The 21,179-nt window shown below is 39.7% G+C and overlaps 1 protein-coding gene across 2 annotated transcripts in view; it reads right to left on the reverse strand.

Annotated features, from left to right (window-relative positions):
• med13a (mediator complex subunit 13a) overlaps positions 1-21,179 on the reverse strand; it is a 232,041-nt gene that overhangs the window by 65,759 nt on the left and 145,103 nt on the right. For both annotated transcript variants that reach the window (XM_060847924.1, XM_060847923.1), the window contains exons 11-13: positions 14,746-14,968; positions 10,970-11,060; positions 8,638-8,756 (exon numbers count right to left, since the gene is read on the reverse strand). In XM_060847924.1, coding sequence (XP_060703907.1) covers positions 8,638-8,756; positions 10,970-11,060; positions 14,746-14,968 — 433 coding nt within the window. The remainder of the gene's footprint in view (positions 1-8,637; positions 8,757-10,969; positions 11,061-14,745; positions 14,969-21,179) is intronic.

Genomic DNA, 21,179 nt, shown 5'->3' on the forward strand with positions numbered 1-21,179 from the left:
TAGTACAGCAATAGTGCCACACTACATGAAGAAGTGTATTTTCAATATGTTGACATTTCATCTTTAGGTATACCTGGTGTTGCTCCTGGCTTGCCCCCCTGCACTCTTCATTGAAGAAGGGTTGATGTCCTGGCTCCATGGTATTGGAGAAGTTGAAGACTGGTATACAACTGTGGGAGTTGCATTGGAATGTGGTACTATTATTTAAGCAAGATGGTGGGGTAAAACAGGAAAGTACAAGCCACTGAATCTAACATCTGTGGTAATGAAACTAAAAATAAAAGAGGGACAGAATTAAACTCCACTTGGAAAGGCAAGGGCCAGTCAAAGATAGTCAGCATGGCTTTGTAGGGGGTTGAATTTGACTGAATTTTTTGAGACAGTAAAGACATTTGTAAATGAGTAATAGTGCAGTTGTCAAAGTCTACAAAGACTTCAGTAAGCCTTATGACAAGGCCTTGCATGGTTGATTGGTTAATAAATTAAGAATGCATGAAATGAGAACAATTTAGATCCAGAACTTGCTCAGTGACAGGAAGCAGAGGGTCGAAAGGGTCTTTGTCACTGAAAGTATGTATCCAGTGGTATACCAGAGAGTTCAATGCTGGGTCTCTTTTTGTTTGATTTATACATTATTGATCTAGACATGAATACAAGAGGCATGATCAGTAAGTTCACAGGAACACAAAAATAAATGGTGTAGCAAATAGCAAAGAAGAAAGCCTACAGGATGACATTACAGTGGCAAATGGAAATTAATCCTGCTAAGTGTGAGGTGATGCATTTTGGGAGGACTAACAATGCGAGGGAGTACATGTTGAATGATTGGATCACTGAACAGAGGGTCAGAAGAACCTTGGTGTGTATATCCATAGATCTTTGAAAGTAGCAAGACAGGTAGAATCAGGCAGGATATGCAAACCCCACATAGACAATCGCCCGAGGATAGAAACAAACCCAGGTCCCTGGCGCTATGAGACAACAGTGCTAACCACTGAGCCACCATACCGCCCATAAGTTGTTTGCTTTGACATAAATTGAAACATGATCAATTGCATTTACTGCATATAATTTTATTTAATATATGCTGACATGGTGAAAAATGCATGCAATGGTGGTTCAAATCTGGAATCCATTAACCTGTGCATGTGTTGAAGACAGATTCAATTGTGGCTTTTTGATTACTTGCCGAGTTACTCTGGCATAGAGCCAACAGGGACATGTGGGACAAATGGCCACATCCTGTACTATCCTGTAAGACTTTGCTCTTCCAAACAAATTTAAAGTAGATTTGCTTTCATAATTAATTTTTGTACAGTTATGATCTTCAATATGAGCAAAACTTGCACATATGGTTACAAAACATGACTTATTTTTGATTAAACTGTTAGAGTAAATTGAAATTGTTGCCTTTTAATACTAAGTACTTAAGTCTAGTTGCTTACAATGCTGGAGCTCATGTCCAATAAGAATTCATCATACACTGACACTTCTGCTGCCAGACCTGCTGAGTACTTTCAGCAGTATTCCGGTTTTATTCTCAATGTTATGCTGACTCTAAATACATACCGGGTTTATTTTTAAGTTGAACTTCATCAAGGGTCTTTTACCCAGAAGCATTTGGAGAGCAGGCAATTAAGGATGGTGATATGACTCTGTACCGCCAACTCTGACAGCCAAGAAAATTTAGGTAGATAAAATGGTCAAGCAGGCAAATGGGACTGAATGAAAGAGCAAAGTAGTTATGATTGAGCTGTATATAACATTAGTTAGGCCACAGCTTGAGCAGTTCTGGTCACTAGTGGCACAAGAAAGGGTACAGAAGAGATTTACAAAGATGTTGCATGGACTGGTGTGAATAGACAGGCTGCGGTCCTTTTCCTGATTTTTAACTTATTCATTTGTGGGATGTGGGCATCGTTGGCTGGCCAGAATTTATTGCCTGTCCCTAGTTGCCCTTCAGAAGGTAGTGGTGAGTTGCATTCTTGAACTGCTGCAGTCCACATGCTGTGGATTGACCCACAATGCCATTAGGGAGGTAATTCCAAGATTTTGACCCAGTGACACTGAAGGAACAACAATATATTTCCAAGTCAGGATGGTGAGGGACTTGGAGGGGAACTCAGAGGTGAAGGTGTTCCAATATACCTACTGCCCTTGTCCTTCTATATGGAAGTGGTCATGGGTTTCAAAGATGCTGTCTGAGGATCTTTGGTGAATTTCTGCAGTGCATCTTGCAATTGAACGTCGGTAATGCAGGGAGCGAATGCTTGTGTATGTGGTGCCAATCAAGCAGGCTGCTTTGTCCTGGATGGTGTCAAGCTTCTTGAGTGTTGTTGGAGCTGCACTCATCTAGGCAAGTGGGGAGTATTCCATCATACTCTCCATTTGTGCCTTGGAGATGGTGGACGGACTTTGGGAGGTGGGACAGTCACATTAGTCCTACCCTCTGACCTGCTCTCGTAGCCAGTGTTTATGTGATGAGTCCAGTTGAATTTCTGATCAATGGTAATCGCCAGCCTAATTGGTAGTGGGGATGTTAACACCATTGAATGTCAAGGTACAATGGTCCGATTGTCTCTTATTGGTGGTGGTGATAGCCTGGCATTTGCGTGACGCACATATTACTTGTCACAAGTCAGCCGAAGTCTGGATATTGTCCAGATCTTATTGCATTTGGACAAGGACTGCTTCAGTATCTGAAGAGTTGTGAATGGTGCTGAACATTGTGCAATCATTGGTGAACATCCCAACTTCCGACCTTATGATGGAAGGAAGGTAATTGAAGAAGCAGCTGAAGGTTGAGTGTCCTAGGACACTACCCTGAGGAACTCCTGCAGACATGTCCTGCAGCTGAGATGATTGATCTCCAACAACCACAACCATCTTTTCGTGTTGGGTAGAGCTCTAACCAGCAGAGAGGTTCCCCAATTCCCTTTTACTCCAGTGTTGCTTGGCTTCTTGATGCTAGTTTTGATCCATAAGACATAGGAGCAAAATTTACACCATTCAGCCCATTGCGTCTGCTCTGCCAATCATGGCCAACATGTTTCTCAATCCCAATTTCCCACTTTCTCCCAATAACCTTGGATCCCCTCGATACTTAAGAACCTATCTATCTCCGTCTTAAATATACCGAATGACCTGACCACCAGAGCCTCCTGTAGCAATGAATTCTATAGATTCACCATTCTCTGGCTGAAAACGTTTCTCCTTATCTCTGTCTAAAACGTCTTCCCTTTACTCTAAGGCTGTTCCCATGAATCTTAGTACCTCCCACCAATGGAAACATCTTCCCAACAACGACTCTGTCCAGGCCATTCAATATTCTGTAAGATTCAATTAGATCCTTCCTCATCCTTCTAAACTCCATCAAGTATTGACTCAGAGTTCTCAAAATGTTCCTCATATGTGAAGATTTTCATTCTTGGGATCATTCTCATGAACCTCCTTTGAACACGCTCCAGGGCCACTACATTCTTCCTGAGATACGAGGCCCAAAACTGTGCACAATATTCCAAATGTGGTCTAACCAGCCTTGATGTCAAGGGATGTCACATGCACCTCATCTCTGGAATTCAGATCTTTTGTCTATGTTTAAACCAAAGCTGTAATGAGGTCAGGAGCTGGATAGTCCTGGCAGAACACAAACTGGGCTTCACTGAGCACGTGCTACTTGCTTGCACTTTTAATGACATCTTCCATCACTTTACTGATGATTGACTGTGGACTGATAGGGCAGTAATTGCCTCGATTTTTCACGTAAAGGACATATTTAAGGCAATTTTTCACTGTCAGATAGATGCCAGTGTTGTAACTGTACTGGAACAGCTGGTGAGGGAAGTGACAAGTTCTGGAGTACAAGTCTTCAATACTATTGCCGAAATGTTGAGAGGGCCCATGGCCATTGCAGTATTCAGTATCTCCACTATTTTTTGATATCACATGGAACAATCTGAATTGGCTGAAGACTGGGGACCACTGGAGGAGCAGAGAAGGTTCAGGGGGAGGTGGGATCTGATAGGGTTGTACAAAAGGAGTGTGGGCACAGACAGGGTAGATAGGGAGAAATATTTCCCCTCAGTTAAAAGGGGTTAATAACCAGGAGGCACAGATTTAATTAAAGAGCAAGAGGTTTAGAGGGAATGTGAGGAGTAAAAAAAAAGTGTGTACATTTCTAGAACTCACTGCCTAGAAGTGTGGTAGAGGTGGAAACCCTCCAGATATTTATGGACTATTTAGATGAACAGTTGAGATGTCATAACACACAAGGCGAAGTGCTGAAAAATGGGATTAAATAGATGAATGCTTGCTGATCAGTACAGGCACAATGGGTTTCTTTCTATGCTGTAAAAGCTATGACTCTAAGGAAAAGGATGAGCCATGAAGTTTCAGAATATGAATGCAATTCTGCTAATGCTGATGGCCCAGAGTGCCTCCTTGATAGTCAGTCTTGAGTTATTAGGTCAATACGGTCAGACTGATGCATCTGCAACAGTCAAAATGGGGATGAGGTGGTTAAGTATGTTTTTCTCTTGCTCCTTCACCACCCATTAACAGATCCAGTCTAGCAGTTATGTCCTTTAAGACTCAGCCAGATCACATTCCAAACCCTCTACCACAACCATCTAGAAGAACAAAGGCTGCAGATATATGGGAACACCACCACTTGCAAGTACCCATCCAAGCTACTCACTAGCCTAACCATCCTGGTAACATACTACCGTCGCTGTAGTGCCACGGGGCCAAAATCCTGAAACTCGCTCCCTATCAGCATTGTGGAGCTACCCACACCAAATGTACTGCAGCAGCTCAAGAAGGCCGCTCATCACAACTTTCACAAGGGCACCTAGGGACATGCAATAAATACTGGCCCAACCAACGACACTCATTCCAAGAGTCAGTAACAAAAAAAATAAGGCCAACAGTTGTAATACCGAGCCACTCTGTACCCTGGCCACGCTCACTGCTCATCATGGAACAATAATGATTCATCAGCTGTGGCTAGGATGCAAAGGGAGATAGATGGGAATCAGCAGGAGGTTTCTCTGCCCATGTTTGATATGGAATAATGACACTTCATGGAGTCCGGAGTCAACACTGAGGTCTTAGAGGTCAATTCCCTCCTGATTGAATGCCACCCTGCCACTATCTTGACTGCGTTTGACCTGCTGATGGGACAGGACATACCTGGGAATGATAATGGTGGTGTCTGCGACAATATTTGTAAGATATGATCCCAATTTTGCCTTCTATTTCTTACCCAATCTTCTATCTATGCTAATTAATTCTTTTAAGGATGTTTTGTTTGGTACCTTTTGAAAATCTAAATATATTATACCTACTGATTTCCATTTATCTATTCTGTTCATTACCTCAAAAATTCTAATAATCAGGCACGATTTCTCCTTCATGAAGCCATGCTGACTCTGCTTGATTATAAAATGCATTTCTAAACGCTCTGCTAAATATATATTTCATAGCAGATTACTACCAACGCATCCCTTATTATTGTAGCTTCTTCCTTTAATACCTTAGAGTGCAACTCAAGGTCCAGACAATTTATCTCCCTTTAACCTATTAGTTTCCCTACTCTGTTTCTTCTAATGATAGTTATTTCATTTATTTCGTCTCCGCTTTTTGCCCTTGATTACTTAGTATTTTTTTAAATGCTAATAGTATCGTCTGCAAAAAGGACTGTTGCAAAGTTTTTACGAGACTACTCCGGGTTCCCCATTATTTCCTGAGCCTCATTTTCAATGGGGCCTATGTTCACTTTGGCCTGCTTGTTCCTTTTTATACAGTTAAAGCAACTCCTACACTCCATTTTGATATTACTTGTATTCTAGTTTCTCCCTCTTTTTGGTGATCTTTTGTTAACTTTTCCAATCCTCTGTATCACCACTAATTTCAGCTGAATTGTATTTTTTTTCTTCCAACTTGATGCTATCCTCAACTTTGTTGTTTAAGCATAGTTGGTTTATCCCCTTCCTGGAATCCTTCTTCCTGACTAGGATAGAGATTTGATGTGAGTCATAAGCGATTTTCTTAAAACAGCTGCTACTGTTCATTAACCATCTTTTCTACTAAATCAATTTCCCAGCTAATTCTGCCTCATTTCTTTGTACTCTTCTTTAAATTTAAGTTTTTCCCAAGCAAAATGTCTCATTCTCAAACAGTATACTAAATTCTACCACATTATGGTCACTGTTAGTGAGGGAATCTTTTACTCTTAGATTCTAATACTCTAATACTTTTATTCTAATACTTACTTATTAGACATCACAAGGTCCAATATAACCAGATATAGAACATAGAACATAGAAAAATACAGCGCAGTACAGGCCCTTCGGCCCTCAATGTTGCGCCGACCGAATCCTACCTAACCTACACTAGCCCAATAACTTCCAAATGCCTATCCAATGCCCGCTTAAATGACCATAAAGAGGGAGAGTTCACCACTGCTACTGGCAGGGCATTCCATGAACTCACAACCCGCTGTGTAAAGAATCTACCCCTAACATCTGTCCTATAGCTTCCACCCCTTAATTTAAAGCTGTGTCCCCTTGTAACAGCTGATTCCATTAGCGGTAAAAGGTTCTCAGTGTCTACCCTATCTAAACCCCTAATCATCTTGTACACCTCTATCAAATCTCCCCTAAACCTTCTTTTCTCCAATGAGAACAGCCCCAAGTGCCTCAGTCTTTCCTCATACGATTTTCCTACCATACCAGGCAACATCCTGGTAAACCTCCTCTGCACTCGTTCCAATGCCTCCACATCCTTCCTATAGTATGGCGACCAAAACTGCGCACACTACTCCAGATGAGGCCGCACCAGAGTCTTATACAACTGCAACATGACCTCAGGACTCCGGAACTCAATTCCTCTGCCAATAAAGCCCAGTACACCATATGCCTTCCTCACAGCACTATTTACCTGGGTGGCACTATTTACAGGGGTGTACTCATTTTTAATGATCCAACGTGAACATTTCCTTCGGTTTATGAACTGAATGCTGGAAAATGGGATGAGAATAGATAGATGCTGATGACTGGCAGAGATGGTAGCCTGAACGGTATTTCCCTCTGCTGTAAAAAAAACACGTCTCCTCTGTGTCTATTGTAAAAAGCTGTAACAGTAATCTACTGATAACACTCTACCATTCTGAGAATAAGCTGCCTATTCAGATTCTCTGATCGTCACCCATCAGCCAATGCTCAGGACATACCTTACCCTCAATCCCAAAGCCAAATTTCATTCCTAAAAACCCCTGTATGACACCTTAGCAAAAGACCTTTCTGAAAGTCCAAAGGCACCATATCCACCAAGTCTCCTTTAGCAATGATATAACAAACAAACAAACAAACTGTAAAAAACTTCACAAAGTTTGAAACACATGATCTTGCTTTTATAAATCCACGTCAGCTCCATCCAATTCGGCTATTCTTTTCCAAATATCGTTGTCCTATATCCTTTATAATATTAGAATCCTTGCCCTACTATTCTCTCTGTCCCTTCTTAAATCGTGGAGTTACATTTGTAAAATCTGCAGGAACCTTTCGTGAATCTATAGAATTTTGAAGTACAATCACCACTGCATCCACCCCCTCTTCAGACACCACCTTATCACTCTAGGATAAAGCCCATCTGGATCTTGGGAGTCATACCCTCCCTAACTGTCTGGGTGCTCCTAACCTGCAGTGTGACCATCCCTGACATAAAAACAGAAATTGCTGGAGAAACGCAATGTCTGGCAGAGAAAACAGAATTAATACTTTTGAGTCCAGTGACCCATCTTCAGAACTCAACTTGAAACATTAACACTGTTTTCTTTCCACATACACTGCCAGACCTGCTGAGTTTCTTTATCTCTAGCTGCTTTATAATATGATTCCTAACTGGATCTGCAATACATTGCTCAAGGAAACTGTCCCAAAATACACTGAAATCTTTCTCTTGACTACCTTGCCAATTTGATTTTCCCAATCTAATGAAGATTAGCATCACCAATGACTAATATACTATCTATTTAATACGATTATAAAATTATTTATCGCTAAATCCTGATGCAGTATATCATACAGTATACCTAATATTAGAGGATCTATACACAAATCCCATCAGTATCTTCTTCCCCTTATTATTTATCTCCATCTATCTGAATTCTGCATCTTCTGATCTAGAATCATTTCTTGCCAACACACACATTCCACATAGTACTAAAAAAACTACCCATCATCCCTTCCTTCCTTCTTGACCTTTCAAAAAAGTCACATACTCCTGAATATTTTGTTCTCAGCTTTGATATGGAAATGGCGGGAAGATCATACCCATTAACCTCCACTTGTGCTATTAGTATTTGAAACAAAAACAAATTATGTTCATTTAAGTACTGAGCCTTTAATTTTTCCGTATCATACTGTTCCCCTTTGATCCAGTTTGCTGCTATTTTTATACATTGTATATTCTGGGTATCATTATCTAACAGAGTTGCCTGCAATGCCAACATATCCTTTTGCTTTGAAATATCTACATTTCCTCTTTCCCTTCACACTCTCCCACCTTAACCTAGTTTAAATCCTTCTAACAAAAAGTCATGAAAATAAACATTTCAAACTGGGCAAAATAACTTACCCCAAGTTCATCATCATCATCAAACAGATTGTCAAGATCTTTATACGAGACCACCAGATCAACCTCATTCATGAGACTTGTGGATGCAGTCCGACTGTGTGTAGGTGATCTTTGTCCATCTATAATTTAAAAAGAGAGAATCTATTAAACACAAATGTTTAATATTTTAGATTGCTTTAAACTTTGTTGTTGTGGTAAGTGCCACCAAATACAGTAAATTACCAAAAAATGTCTTGCATTTGTGAAAAATGAACTAATTGACATAAAACTTCAAATCACTTCACTGGATGTAAAATACCTTGGGAATCTTGGGGATGTTAGGAAACATTGTTCTAGATCTAGATTATCTACTCTACTGTTATAAATTTCAGGACTTGTATTAAAACACCTCTAGTAAAGACAAACCCAAATATTTTTGTTCATTGAAACATGTTTTGAAAGTGCTGTTAAAAGTAGGAAGCTCCTCTATTTTGACATTTACTAATTCTTCAAATCTACCTTTATGTTTGTATTTTCTACAGTCTACTCCATTGTTTCAGCATCTTTCCTAGAACCCCAAAATGAAATGTTGCTTTGTTAAGGGAGGGGTGATGGCCAAGTGGTATAATCATTGGAATACTAATCTAGAGACTCAGGTAATGGCGCGCTAATGTCCTTCAGGAAACTGCCATCCCTTACTTGGTCTAGCCTACATGTGACACCAGACCATAGGCAAAGTGGTTGGTTCTTAACTGACCTCCTGGCTATTAGGATGGATAATAAATACTGGCCTAGCCAGCAATGCAAACATCACATGAATGAATAATAAAAGAAAATAATGACTCAAGGTCTGAAACTATCAATGTCACCTCCTTCAAACAGTATCCAGCATATACATTTTACAAAGATGAAGGTAATTATACAGTCAAATTAAAATAAAATCAGGATACAGCATCATCTTTTCCAAATGGGAATGAGGTCACATTTCAATTCAAATTAATGCACTCTTATATTGACATTTATTAAATTTAGATGTGAAAAATCATCATCTCTCCAACCAGACTCACATGATTACATTGTTAAATTATCTCCAAAAGGCAGAATCATTGGGAGGGAATAGGGATCAAATTTTAACTGAACATCTGTTGAGAGATCAATGAGCAATAAATAAATGAAGTGTAAAATCCATCTGCTACGTGGGGTGTCTCAACTATTGCAACAGCTCTTTACTCCCAAAACTCAATTTCTCATGAATACAAGATGGTGACTATTTTGAAAAAGAAAATTCCTTCAGTCAGAAGCAGACAGCACAGGCGGCACAATGTCCCAGTGGTTAGCACTGCTGCCTCACAGCACCAGGATCCCAGGTTAGATTCCAGCCTCGGGTGACCATCTGTGTGGAGTGTGCACATTCTCCCAGGGTCTGCGTGGGTTTCCTCCCACAGTCCAAAGATGTGCATGTCGGGTGAATCGACATGCTAAATTGCCTATAGTGTTAGGTGCATTAGTTAGAGGAAATGGGTCTGGGTGGGTTACTCTTCGGACGGTTGGTGTGGACTGGTTGAACTGAAGGGCCTGTTCCCACACTGCAGGGAATCTAATCTAATCATTCATTTAAACAGCAGTTCAAATTAAAATAGAACAACAACGCGACCATTACCATATCAAAATAAGTGGAGGGCAGATTGCAAAGATAAGGGTATAAAACGGACAATATATAAACAAATTCCCCCTCGGCATTTTTAATTACGACAAGCCTACTCGCAACCAAACATACACAAAAAAAATTCTGATCAAGTGTTGATGAGTATGTCAGGTACCCAGTTATCAGTAATTTTCTTAATTCCTAATTCTGGAAAGACAAAACCAATATGGATACATGGTTCAAACACTCAACATGCTGCTGCATAATACAGAGGCAGCATTTATGAAGAAGATTGATCATTGAAGGGAAAAAGGAATTGTTTCAGACAATTTTTTTAAAAAAAAAATGGGTGGCATGCAACATTTTTCATATTTTTGTAATATGTTTAAAAAAACTTCAAACAAAACAGACATGCACACAATACATAATACCCTTCCATATCTTTTTTTTTGGTCATCGAGATAATGAATTATTGGGCAGAGAAGGCACTTATCAACTATGCTCCATTCCAGAAACCCAAGTAATAAAGAATAGAAGTGGAGATAATTCACACACAATTTTCTTAGAGAAAAACACATGACAAACATGCATCACTTAACCTAACCACCAGTTTGTCTGTTTTCATTTATTCAAGAATACAAAAAAAAACTCCAATTAATACCCATGACCAGGATACAATTAAGTATAATTAATAAATAGAAATTATACCTAGTTTTGCTCCAGAATTAAATATCGACATGGCATCCTCTCCTTCCGCTGGCAACGTTGAATGTGATACACCAATACTGTCATTGTCCCCCTGTAATACAGAAACCGAAATTTACATACATACCAATGCCCACCTAATGATATTAGACTTACAGATGAATGTGATGGGTGAATTGCAGATATAGGAGGCTTTTAACTAAAATTAAACTGAAAGCAAACAAATTTGATAGGTGAAGTGCACAAATAGGAGACTTTTAACTAAAATGAAAACAAATAAATTATTTACACACATTTTATACATCCTGCAGTTCCCTTGAGAGAACTACAGGTTGAGGCTGAAGGTCAAATTTCAAAAGGAACAGTGAGTGAAATGGAAGAATTAAGAGACTGATCAAGTGAGGCCAGAGAAAAAGTAATTGTACTATGTCTCCACATTTTGAAAACAGCAACAAGGAAACAACCAGTCTCCTCTTCTTGTACATCATGCCACAGCCTGCAAGAGCCCTTTCAGCACAAGTGAACTTGACAAACTGTTTTTTTTTTAGTTTAACCAAAATAATTTTCATTAACTAAATCTAAAGTTCATAACTAATATTACAATAGACTAACAAGCTACACATTTCACAAACAGCGTTTTCAATTTCATCTTTTCTTTAATGTTCTAAAATCTTTTGCTAGTCTTGCCAATACCATCAACCTATGTCAGAAGTACAAGCAGCTACTGGGCAGCACAACATGGTATGGTATTATGGTCAATATATGTGTTTCCAATTCGAAATGAAATTATATATCCACTGGATTTTTGAAAACTGCTGCCAACCTAAAAGTTACTATTCCTTCCAACATATCATCCCTGGCCTTCCTGAATCATATGGACTCTGTTCCCACAATGTATGCAACTTAAAATGTTCACCCTCATGTTAACTTCACCCCAGAATTCACCATTCCTGAAGTCTTGTGCCTCTCCTCCTCTCGCTTCAAACTACGCAGGCTGCATTTTAAAAAATTTCCATTTTAAACTCATTTTTCACTCTACTTCTAAATAGCCCTCCAAGACCCTATTTTTAAAAATACACCTTTTAACCAACCTTTGGTCACCCCTCCTACTATCGTGTACCCTGACTCAGCATCTTTTCTCCCCCAGTTATGCCACTGAACTGCCTTATGATAATTTGCAAATTAAAAAGCTCTGATATAAATTTAAGTTACTTTATTATATCAAACTAAAAAGCTTTCACAGACTTATTATTATTAAAGGTAGACAAGCAGGAGGCTGGAACACAGCAAGCCAGGCAGCATCAGGACGTGGAGAAGTCAACATTTCAGGTGTAACCCATCTTCAGGTGAGAATGTGTATCAGGTATGAGCAAGTGGGGAAAGAGTTAAGTTCTGAGTTTTGTGAAACAAGAGGTTTAGCGGAGCATGAATCAGATCAGATAAGAACTTGCAGTTAAGAATCGGGTGCTGGAGGCAAGTAATGGGTTAACAAGATAGAAAAGCAAGCATTATGTAAAGCCATTTAACAAGATGAGGTAGCATTCAGTATGAGAGGTCAGTTTAACAAGGTGAAAAGTATTCATTATGTGAAGCCAGTCATTCATTGTGTGACAGCGGGTGGCTTAGTCTTCACTATTGACACTCGCTAATTGTAACAGTCACCCAATCAATATGTATGTTGCCTTATCTGGATGCTCCTCTGTGTAAAATGACTATATAATTCATTAAGAAACTGCTATTCCAGAGAAGACAGAGAACTCATGTCTCTGTGCACATGGGCGATCATTCGCTCTCCTTCTAGGGCCCGGAATAAAGATGAAGGAGGTAAAACTATACTTTATCGGAGCGCTTTGCTTCGACCCGGGCGGGGGGGGGGGGGGGGGGGGGGGGGGGGAAGATAGGACAACACAGGACTGCAGAGGGGTGATTATACTCAAAACATTGACTTCTCCAGGATGTTTGGGGAGAACATCTCCAGGATGTTCCAGGATGTCCTGACCTGCTGCGCTTTTCCAGCAACATATTTTCAGCTCTTTTCTTCTCCAGGATTTTGCCTGGCTTGCTGTGCAATTCCAACCACCTGCTTGTCTACCTTGAATTCTAGCATCAGCAGTTTTTTTTAAAATCTATTATTGCTGAAGTCACATACATCAAATACTTCAAGAAAATAATCAACTCATTACTTCCTAGGTCACCTGTAGGATTTTTAACATGTACAAACTGACCACTAAGTCTTGCCTACAAGACAAATGTTAACACTTCAAAATAGAGGGACCATATGCACTTTGAAACATCCTGAGTCCACAGAATGCACTAAACTACTCAAGACTTTTGTTAAGTGAATTTTAATTCATTTGACAATCACCTTCATAAAACCAATGACATTTTTTAGAACAATGAACAAAAACAGCAACTGTTCAGACTCAGGGGCAGGCAAAGAATAACTAATCTGACCTGTCCTACTGGAAATGCAACCATCAACCACCAGTAAGTTCACAGCACAGAACAAGCAATTTTCCAAACTCTTAAGTGGTGAGGTTGTATCACCCTCACCTTGACCTCCTTCCACCTATCGCATCTCCAACGCCCCTCCCCCAAGTCCCTCCTCCCTACCTTTTATCTTCGACTGCTGGACACACTTTCCTCATTCCTGAAGAAGGGCTCATGCCCAAAATGTCGATTCTCCTGCTCCTTGGATGCTGCCTGACCTGCTGCGCTTTTCCAGCAACACATTTTCAACATACACGGGACACATCCACAATGCTCCAGTCTTGGCCATACAGGTTAAAATAGAAACCAGACATGGCCAAGCTACTCCCAGACCAGAGAATACACTTTCCAAACAGCCTTCACAGTAAGTTCCCAGCTCCAATTAGGCCCCAGTACCCTAAAAGCAGGCTCATTTCCCATTGAAACCGATACCATAGAAACAATTTCTTATAAAGAGGCAGACCAAGAGATCCCAGAAGACTTTGCTCGCAGGCGGAACACAATGGACAGACCTGGATGCCAGGAGAAGGAACATTTACACATATTCATGTGGATGGGCAATGCAATAATTTGAACTTCAAGGAGAAAGAAGAGGTATTAATACAAATCTATGCAATACAAATGCCATACAAATAAGTTAAAAAGGCATTTCTGTAAAGTTTCTGTATTCAAAATGGTCAATATTTACAAAAATATTTCCTTCAAAACAAAATGAAACTCTGATCCAAAAAATCTCATTGAATAAACAGGAAATATCAGTAAACGTTACTGCTACAGAAAGAAGATTGCGTTAGAAATAAAATCACTTCAGTTGCTTCACAATTTACATGTAACAGAGAATGTTTTTATGATAATGACAATGCAGAAAGGATTCAAAACTTCAACATATCATAAGTAAAAGTTAAAATAGAGTGATTCACTCTCAGGAAATTTAAAAGTGTTGCCATCAAGTCCTGTTAGCATGGAGGGGGAGAACAAAATCCGGCATTTAAAAAACAATCGGTTTTAATTTTGTAGCAAGATACTCAATGTGCAATTCATCACTCCAGATGGTTTCTTTTACCGATTAACAAAACCATAACCAACATTTCACTACTATGTTCCTATGCACAGAAAACATTTGGAACTATTGAAAGGACAAAAGTTAGATGTTATAAGTTTATGGTCATTCAAGCATTTTGCTATTATACATGCTGATGCTTACCGAATCCTAATGGCCACACTCAAAATCAGTGCAACTAAACACTCTCTGAAATAATGTATTGAAAAACATCTCAATTATAGTTCACCTTTTGTGAATGTTTCTTTCCAGGATCTCTGTCGTTGCCTTGCTTGTCCTTCTTATCAGGCAGGCTAAATTCTTCATCGCCATCATCAAATGCATATGGATCAATTTCTGACTTGGAGTCTGTCTCTGTGCGAATGCTTTTGTAGTACTGGTTTCTACTCTGGATGTATCCCTGTACCCGCTCTTCAGAGATCTTCAATGGCTTATTTGAGTGTACCACCAAACTTAAAAGGAAGAAGATTATTCAACTCAATAAGTAATACTTTGCCTTATTTAAACACAAAAAGGTAATGAAATTCCAGTCCAACTTTGTTCCAATTAACCTTGTTATCCTGAATATATAATTGTGAACTAATGAGGTTTGGAACAGTTTCTCATAAATCTAATTGCAAATGCTGCAAAATTATATTCATTTGTTTTATCTAAAAGCAAATAAGAATAAATATTTTGTTTATACTATCACTTTAAAACTAACCGAAAATGAACAAAATGAAAAATATCAAGTTCTGTTCTTTGCCATAACATGGTTAAAATCAATTTATTTTAGAAAATGAATTGCCTGCAGTGCCAAAAATCAGCTGAAACTTAAGAGAACTGCATTATCTCCACAAGAACATTTTGAAAGGTATGCGAGCTTGAATTTATTTACTCAGGGCATGCAGTAAAGTGACTATGCATTGATGAAAAACAATTACAGAATTGCAGAAGCTCCTGTGTCAGATGTTTGTTGCAATGGAAAATTCCCATTACATGAACTCTAACAGTACTCAACTGCACAAGTCGAGTGCAACAGAGCAGCAACAATGCCCCTTTAAAGTAAATGGAGACCATACCCATATAGAGCAGACAGATCACATTGCTGCTTTAACTCTTGACGACACACAAGTGTAGAAAGTAACAGCTGGTACTGCCACTGAACATTTAGCAAACACAGCAGAATTTTGATAAATGCACAAATACGTCTGCTAAAACAGACTGGCTGGATCAGGGTTTCTACATTAACAAGGGTAAACTACAGTATCAAGAAAGAATAAAGCTGTTATCTAATACCAGGCATGCAGATGTTTATCATTAGTTTTTCTTCCCTGCTGCACAAAGATGGGCGAGATCAAAAAACTTGACATATCAAGTGTTACATCACACTGAACTAGCCTGGTGAATATTGCACTATTTTTAAATTTTCCAGGATGAGTGTAACAGTGAAAAGACTGCAAGGGTGACTTCTTCTACTTACCCTGAAGAAGTTCTTATCCCTTAACTGCTGCAGTGTTTGAATTTATGGTATTCCCAAGTGGGGAGGGAATTCCAGATCATTGACCAAGTGATAATGAAGAATCAGCAATGTGCCCATATCAGACTGCCATGCAGTTAGGCAGAAGCATGAAGGTTATGATGTGCCCATAATACTGTTGCCTTTCTCAGCAATGAGTGTCACAAGAAAACAGCAACTAGAATAAACATAGTGCTGCCAAAGTGTGCCACTGTGAAGGAGAAATGAAGATAGCCAAATAGGAGGTTATATTAGCCACATATATTTGACTGACAGCTCCAATAGGTAAGTGATGAGCATTCATCACATTCCTGGTGTGAGTCTTGTAGATAGTGAAGAGGCTTTGAGGTAACAGGTGAACCATTAGTTGTAAAGTACCTCTTCTGTTTTGCAGGCATGACATTGACGTTCCAGGCCTGGTTGAGCTTCTGGATCATGAGAACCTTGATGAGGTTGTTGGTTATGTCTTTAAAGGACACAAGAAATGGTTAGGCTCTCTTTTGTTCAACAATCATTACCAAATATGTATAAGGTGCATGTTGCCTGCCATTTATCAGTCCAAGCTTTAGTATCATCCAGGTTCTGCTGTATCCTGGCTTTAGCTGCTTCATAATTGGAGATAGTGTGAAAGTGCTGAAGACTGGAGTTATTACCAATAATTCCACTTCCAGTTTTAAGATGGAAGAAAGGCCACTGATGCACCTCTGCAGACATGCTGTGGGGATATGTTGTTGGAGATTTGACCTCCTACTTCAAAGCCCTGCCAAGGTTAGTCAGGCAATTTCATGATATAAAGCAAAGACAAATTATATTATAAACACAAGTGTATAGCTTTCCCAATTTAGAATCAGATACAACTAGGCGCTATTACAGATTGGAAATCCTTCATCTAAAAACCTTGGAACCAACGGTTTTATCAGATGAAGGATATTTTTGGTTTTTGGATACTTTATCCTTTAAGATCGCTTATTAATCATTTCATAAACAAAAGTAAAATATTCATTTATTAGCTCATCGAACCCTAGACTGTTTGGGCATGGGTTTACATCATCATCAAAAACCTTGTGGTGTCTGTAAACCTTTCTCACATTATGTCTACACTTACAATTCTCTACCAGCATTTGTTACTGCACGTTAACACTTGGGTCCATTCAGATCCCTCAGAGGAAAACACTTTGCTTGGCCTGAATGCACACAATGGAGTTGAAAGCATATGGAGTTTGAAACTTTGGGGGAGAAAAATGCTTCAAGCAAAGCAACCTCCCCCCACCCCTCCTCCACCTCCGCCCCAAGGAACCAAACTCTTTGTCCACAATTCCATTCAGGTACACTTTCCAAAAGACTTTTAGGCCTTTTCAGTTTGGGGACATGCAGATAAAGGGTTTGCACATTATGATCATCCAATGTGGCAGGAATTATAACAGTGTATAAAGACAGCCTCCAGTCAGATCTCTCTCTGAGCAAACCATAGGATGGAAACACAGGAGAAGGAATAATGAAACAATGTCAAGAGACTTGACATTTCTTGACAGGGTGGAAGATGAAAAGGACATGTCAAAATTTAAATAGCTAGCTAATCACTACAACTCATCACCGTGTTCTCCAACAATAAATTCAGAATTACCTTAAGGTACTGGTTCTTCAGGCAGAGTTCGGCAGAGAGAAATTTAAAGCAAAAATTGAAGATAATTACTTCCCCAAAAGCTAACTGCCTTTGCAATTGTTCCTTGCATGCAACTCTCACATTAGTGGGTCCCCTGAAGCTATCACACAGGCAACTCCATTTAAAGGGGTTATGCACTTAAATAAATCATCCACAAACTTCAAAAATAAAACTGGTGAGGATACACTGCTAGCTAGCATTTTCTAAATAACAGCTATTTAAAATCATTTTAGAAAAGAGCAATTTTTAACTTAAGGGTTTACTTAAAAGCCAAAGCATTTCTGGAAGAATTATGGCCTAAAATTTAGTTTCCAGAAGATACAGTAATGCCAATTAGTTGTGTTTGTTTATCCTTCCAGTGGTTAGCCAACATGGGTGTGACAGCGCACAGGCTCCAGTCTGCCAGGAGCCTGTGGCCTCTTCACTCACAGGTATCAATGGATAGTTCTAAAGGCAAACAAACTTTGTCACTGTACTTCACATCTCAATAATTAAAGGGTTTTTTCAACTTAGTTAATTTAAGGAGTGCCCTATAATTCAACTGAAATCTAGAAAATGCCTAAAACAGGAGAAGGTATTTTTGGCAACGATAAAAAGAATTAGATTGGTTCAGCAAAGCGATACAATACATTTGGTTGTGCCAGCTATCTAGGACATTGAACACTGTTCCTCAATATCAGAGGTCCCTGACATTAACCACCTCAAAAGGAATGACTACGTAATAGGATTGCATACACCAGAGGCAGCAAAAAAATAGACACAGAAGAAAATCAATCGAGTTAAAGAATTTCTTCCACTTCGCTTAACTGGGTTTATAGACCACTGAGATGTGGTTTAAGGGCACAGTCAACAACCAGGCGCATTTGGCACTGTACTGAACATAACAGAACGATAGAAGGGGGCAATATGGGATTCCAGTAGATCTTCACAACTTTAACTCAAACATAAATTAATTTCTATGAGAACCTAAAAGTTCATTACATTATGTAGAACTGTAGAATTCCTAGCACATTATGACCCAGACCCAGCACACCCACTCTCTCTCTGTAGCCCCACATTTACCATTGCTAATCCATATAGCCTACACATCCCTAAGATACTACAGACAATTTAACACAGCCAATCACCTAACCTGCACAACTTTGGACTGTGCAAGGAAACTGAAACACCTAGTGGAAAACCACGCAGACACAGGAAGAACATGCAAACTCGACACAGTCACACGAGACTGGAACCATCCTGCCACCCAGAGTACAACTGAAATAATAATAAATGGAGAAAAGTTAAATGAAGACACATCGTACTAGCATTTGGGGCGTTTAACTGTTTATATAAGGCTAGAGGAAGAAAAGGAGCATGTTTGGAGTTTTAATAAAAACTTAATTTATGGAACAACTTGCAGTTTGCAGGTCTTTGTTCGATAAATATTTATTCAGAACAGATAGCAACCTTAATGCACACAGTAATTCACCATAATCCTAGACACTCTCAAACTATTTAAAATCCCTACATAGTGTGGAAACAAGCTCTTTGGCCCAACAAGTCCACATCAACCCTCCTAAGAGCAACTCACCCAGACCCACTCCCCCTACCCTATAATCCTATATTTACTCCTGACTAATACACCTATCCTACATCTCTGAACACTATGGGCAATTTAGCTTGGCCAATTCACTAACATGCATATTTTTGGAATGTGGGAGGAAATTTGAGCACCCAGAGGAAACCCACGTAGACACGGGGAGAATGTGCAAACTCCACACAGTCAACGGAGGTTGGAATTAAATCCGCATCCTTGGCACTGTGAGGCAGCAGTGGCGCCCACAACGGGGATGGTTATTACTGCTGCCTCACAGAGCCAGGGACCCAGGTTCAATTCCAGCATCGAGCTGTAGGGAATCTAATCTAATCTAATTATTCAATTATAACCAACTGAATGCAATTTGGTCCCTTCGTCAAGTAGGGGGCCATTTACAACTTACCCCTCTGCCTCTGGGAGTCACTAAGCCTGTCAGAGACTTACCTGGACTAAAGCAAAAGTAATAAGCAGTCGTGTTTATTTCTAAAGGGACAGAAAGGTGCATGAAACTCATTTTGAATCTCGCTTCACTGGGAATACTGTTGTGTACGGTTCTGATCACTATAGCATAAAAGGTTGGAAAGGATGCTAAACATAATGCACGTTAAATTATTCCAGCACTACTAAATTATACCCAAAGGTGAACAGCCTTGGGCTCTTTACTCTAGAAAAGAGAAATATGAGGGGTATTCCAACAGAATGAGGCCAACTTGTATTCAAAAAATTGAAAGACCTAAGGATGCTGGAAATCAGAAACAAAAACAGAAATTACTGGAAAAACTCAGCAGACACCTTATCTGGAGAGAAATCAGAGTTAACATTTCAGGTCCAGTGACCCTTCCTCACAATTTGTAGTCATGTTATGCCCTGAACATACCTAAAGTATTTCACAGGAGCCTTAGTAAAACAACTTGCAGAGTGAGCCATCTCGTGAGATATTGTGCCTAGATGGAAGCAGATTTTAGGGAATGTCTCAAAAGAAGAAAAAGACAGCAGCATGCCATTAATGTACTTGCACTAATAACCCACAGTCATGGACTAATGGTGTGGAGACAGGTAATGGGTCACAATTTCAGCATGAGAGAGAGTTCACAGCTGCCAGACTGGCCCAAAGCAAACACATCTGCAACAAGTGTTTGAATTCCAGCAGTTTCAACTCAAATGTTTTGCTGGAGACCAAACTACAAACACTGACATCGGGAAGCAGAAAGGTTACATGAATTGTTTACACCTGATGACAGGTGGCAATTCTTAGGGTTGGATTGTCACACCATAGAATCCCTACAGTGTGGAGGTAAGCCATTTGGTCCATAAAGTCCACATCAACCCTCCAAAGAGCATCTCACCAATACCCACACCCTAGCCTATAACCCTGTATTTCTCACAGCTAATGCACCTTGCCAACTCATCCCTGGAGATTATGGCCTATCCACCTAACCTGTGCATCTCTGGGCAGTGGGAGGAAACTCTCAGAGACACAGAGATGGTGCAAATGCCACACAGTTGCCCGAAGATAGATCAAACACAGGTCTATATTAGCACTATGAGGCAGTAGTGCTAACCACTGAGCCACCATGCCACCCTGTATGCTCGAGTGTGAAACAGTCAGCAGGCTTTACAAGAACTGGTATTTACACAATGTTACAGGATTGAATGAGTGATCTCAAAATGAAGATTCCGCTATGTCGCAGTAACAAAAATATGATAACAGTGTTTTGAGAGGATTTGTTGCTCAGGTTGAGGTTTTGGATGTAGGTTTGCTTGCTGAGCTGGAAGGTTCATTTTCAGATGTTTCGTCACCATACTTGGTAACATCTTCAGTGAGCCTCCGGATGAAGCACCGTTAATGATTCCTGCTTTCTATTTATATGTTTGGGTTGGTGATGTCATTTCCTGTTCTTTTTTTCAGGGTGTAGTAAATCG

The sequence above is a fragment of the Hemiscyllium ocellatum genome, chromosome 31 (genome assembly GCF_020745735.1).
Source record: "Hemiscyllium ocellatum isolate sHemOce1 chromosome 31, sHemOce1.pat.X.cur, whole genome shotgun sequence".
NCBI lineage: Eukaryota > Metazoa > Chordata > Chondrichthyes > Orectolobiformes > Hemiscylliidae > Hemiscyllium > Hemiscyllium ocellatum.